This window comes from Egretta garzetta, unplaced genomic scaffold (genome assembly GCF_000687185.1).
Source record: "Egretta garzetta isolate BGI_Z169 unplaced genomic scaffold, ASM68718v1 scaffold397, whole genome shotgun sequence".
In the NCBI taxonomy this organism is placed as follows: Eukaryota; Metazoa; Chordata; class Aves; order Pelecaniformes; family Ardeidae; genus Egretta; species Egretta garzetta.
The window spans coordinates 3,100,277-3,104,148 of NW_009260493.1; the positions used below are offsets into that span (position 1 = coordinate 3,100,277).

The window sequence follows — 3,872 nt, forward strand, 5'->3', positions numbered from 1 at the left end:
GGGCGAGGGGAGAGGATTTTAATCTTCACAGCTCGGTGCCACACCTGAGCGGGCCCTGCTACCCCAGCCTGGCCCTGCGTGCCTCTCTCCAAGGCCCCGGCCGCTCGGCCCAGTAGCCGGGCAGCGCTGCTGGCCCGGGGAGGTGAGTTGTCTTGAAGGATCGCTGAGTTCAACCAAGGCGTTGTTTCTTTTTTCTTTCAGGTTTCCTGTGTTTACGTGTGTAACCCAAAGCAAGAGTTGTTCTTGACACCTCTTCCTTTCAGTTCTTGTAAGAGAAGCGAGAAGATGGTGAATGTTCTGAAAGGTGTTCTGATTGAATGGTGGGTAGTAGCACTTTTTGTCTTTTGCTGCACTGAAGTCTACGTTTTTTCTTTAGAGCTGGAAATATTCGAAGTAAGTTAAGAGTCTCGACAAAAAAAAAAAAAGGAATTGTGAGTAGGGGTGATAACTGAACAAGCACGCAAAAGAAAAATGTAGCTTTTGGGGGAAGAAGGAGAGAGGCAGTTGTAGGTAATCCTAATTCCAAACTCCTTCAAGATTGTTTTCCACTTCTGCTTAACCATTAGATGTTCCTTCTTGTTCTTTATATTGCTTACAAATAATGGTTGTTATTGTTCATGAGCAATGTGTTTCTTTACTGATTCTAAAGGGAGATAGATAATGTTTCATCCTTTCTTTCCTGTTTTTTTTTTTATCAACTCCAGTCCAAATTCCATTCAAGGCTGACATGTAGCTCCATTTGTAGATCATACTCAAAAGGAACATATGTGTTTGTAAAAGTAAGCTTTTGATGTATGTGCAGTGAACATGTTCTTGTGCAATCTGAAGTCTCTAGACTAAGAATTAGATAACTGGTTACCTCCAAAGTAAGCAGAAGCATCAGTCAAGATTCGTGGGGTCATTGCATAGCATTGTATGACATATTTCTATTGTATGCTTAGACTGTAAACATGTTATCGGATTATAACTGCACAAAAGCAGAAGAACTTTGAACCTCTTCTGATGTGCCTGTGTGGTGCATATAGCTATGAGCTTGCAGCAGCCAGCATCTGAGCTGACTGGACATTAGCCAGCTGAAGTCTGGATGTCTAATGGCTATGTATAAGCAGTTCAGAACCTAAACTCTGCTATGACAGAAAGCTTGTCTTCTCAAATTTGACTTCATGCTAGTACATTGACAAACCTTCTGAAGCACGAGAAATTGCTTGCTTGCAGCTGACGTATGTAGAGATGCCTAGGCAAGAAGTAGAGACTGACAAGGCAAGAAGTTCTAAAATCTCAAGCAGTTAGCAAAATATCTTATTTTGTACCTTATGTGTTTATTTTATACATACCTAAAGATCTGTGTGTTTTTATTCAGCTCCGTGGCCACATCCCACTTAGTATTAACATGGACCTTAATCATTCTCCCTGGAAGGGAAGAGAATTTTCTATCTGATAACAAATCTACAGCATTTGTTGTGCTATCAGTAGTCCCCTGGGAAACTGGCCTTTGAGTTGGTTTTGCTAGCTCTTGTGGGTTTGGTTTTGTTTGTTTGTTTTCTCCTCATAAGGGTAGCCCATGATTGAGCACAAAATTCCATCCTAGGAGAAGATGCAGATTTACGATAAACCTGTCCCCTTGTTTACACTTCAGATACAAATTTGTTAAAGCCCCATTTTCTGTGGATGTTATAAGATACCAAATGGACAGGGAGTGGGGAAAAAAAAAGACAGTTCTGAATATGTAAATCATGCAAATAAAATAGTGAAGTGTTGTACAGATCTCGTTTTCCATATTCTTCCAATAAATAGTTAAACTGTTCCAAAGATACCATATCAAGGATTATAATCTTCAAGTACTGTGATGAGATCAGTGTTTCTGCTGTGACATACATCTACTGGCACTGATTATAGCTCTGTATGTTGACTGTGTGAAAACTAGTCTCTAGATATGGCCTAACATAATACAAGCCAGTCATACCAGCTAGGGCAACAGCTTGTGCCATCTAGTACTACTAATGCAAGTCACTAAGGTCCAGATGAATAAAAAAAGCAAAAAATAAACCTCTCTGCACCCATCCAAAAGGAGATGCGGAAGAATGCTGGGAGCCACATAGTTCTAGTATCTGATTTTTCTCAGCTCTTCTGTTTCTCCTTTGTTTCTCTTCTTACATGCCAGAGCATGTAAACAGTGGCTCTTCTAGAGAAGATACAGCTTCCAGACTTTCCCATTCTCCTTTCCTCAGAATTACTTTGTACTTTGAAAACTCATCTTATTGTCATGCTTCTGCAGGTTTGAGGCTAATATTAAAGACTGGGTTTAGAGTTGCTAGATAGGGGGCAGGGGAGGGGTTTGGTTTCATAGTGCATGTCTTTGCACCATATATACTTTTAGGTGAGGGAGACTCGGTCCTCGTACTGTGTTTAAAAGAGAGAAGATTAACCAAAGAATTCTTTTAAGACTTACTATGTTATTAAGAATTCTTTTTAAGAGTTAGTATATTGCCAAAACAACTATGTTCATAATTTTGGAAGTGTCCTGAGCTATCTGGTTCCAATTTCCTGTATTTCTTGTGTATACTCTTCACCAGTTGTTGCAATCAAATGCTAAGTTTTACCAAGTTTTTCCTGCTTTGTAAAAAAAACCAGTGTCAGAATAATACTGAATTCTTCAAAATTTCAGTGGATCAGAGCTTATATTTTGAAGCCACTTTATCTAGCTGCTTAGTATAATGCAGCTGTTTCAGTTACCTGTAATTTCCATACTTCCAAAATGTTTTCTTCTAAACACTTAAACTTACAGGGTGACATCGTGAAAAAGAGACTGTTCAGTTATGGTGTGATAAACGTACAATTCATACGTGACCGCTTTTTCTCTGTGCTATACTACTTTGAGTGAGGCCTGTGTTCTCTTGCATTTCTGTTACCTTGAAATAAAAATATGCTTTAAGAAAATATGTGTTTATGGTGCTGTTTCTGAAGATAGAAATAGATAAGTTCAAACTTGCCTCATTAAGATTGTCTGTTTGTTTGAAGCTACTTTAACAGCATCAAAGGGGCGCTTCTCTGCCAATCAAGTAGCTAGTTTTTCTCTTTAGACTTCTTTATCACTTTATTTTTATCTCTAAAGTAACCCAAGCAATTGTCATTGCGAAAGAAACAACTTTTTCAAAAGCTTCATAAAATTTCTTTAAATCGTGAGCAACTCTTGAAATGAATATTAATCTCCCAAGGAACTTTGGGAGTGTCTTCCAAGGATGGGGGTTTGTTTGTTTGTTTTTAACTGTATCTTATTACAATGAGGTGGGATCTGATGTGTGTTTGTCTCTACAGTGACCCAGCAATGAAGCAGTTTCTGCTCTACTTGGATGAGTCAAATGCATTGGGAAAGAAGTTCATCATACAAGACCTGGATGAAACTCATGTCTTTGTATTAGCTGAGTTGGTTAACTTCCTCCAGGAGAGAGTGGGCGAGTTAATGGACCAGAACTCTTTTCCTATTACTCAGAAGTAAAAAGACTAAAGAAATGGGATTACTGCAAGTGTTGGAATAGTGAACGTCAATAGCTTGGGTTGTTACTGTTCTCATAGATACACTGTGGTTAGTATGTTCTACGTGGAAGTGGCTACTCTAGAAAGCAGATAATTTTCATAGATAAAATACTCTTGAATTGGATTTTATTGCTCATTTTGAAAAATTATGGTATTTTTATTAAAATCCTTAAAATTATGCACTTGAGGACTTGCGTAGAGAATTTTTGATGCATGCTCTGTTTTTTCCTTTAGGATTTTTATCTTGCAAGATGGTATGACCCAAAAATTAGAGTAGTGTTTCTGTGTTGGAATGCTATATGAACACCTCTGACATGTTACATTCCCGTGGAATTAAT

The 3,872-nt window shown here is 38.4% G+C and overlaps 1 protein-coding gene across 1 annotated transcript; it reads left to right on the top strand.

Annotated features, from left to right (window-relative positions):
- The first annotated feature begins 8 nt into the window (after positions 1 to 8).
- On the top strand, positions 9 to 3,658 carry GTF2H5 (general transcription factor IIH subunit 5). Its single transcript, XM_009644306.2, has 2 exons — positions 9 to 320; positions 3,316 to 3,658. The coding sequence occupies exons 1-2, from the start codon at positions 286 to 288 to the stop codon at positions 3,494 to 3,496; spliced, it is 216 nt and encodes a 71-aa protein (XP_009642601.1). The 5' UTR covers positions 9 to 285; the 3' UTR covers positions 3,497 to 3,658.
- Positions 3,659 to 3,872: the final 214 nt, after the last annotated feature.

Bases quoted from the DNA above. Each gene is read 5' to 3' on its own strand.
- GTF2H5 (XM_009644306.2), top strand. From the start codon at position 286: ATGGTGAATGTTCTGAAAGGTGTTCTGATTGAATG. The intron at 321-3,315 runs GTGGGTAGTAGC...TTGTCTCTACAG, and splicing joins AAAGGTGTTCTGATTGAATG to TGACCCAGCAATGAAGCAGT.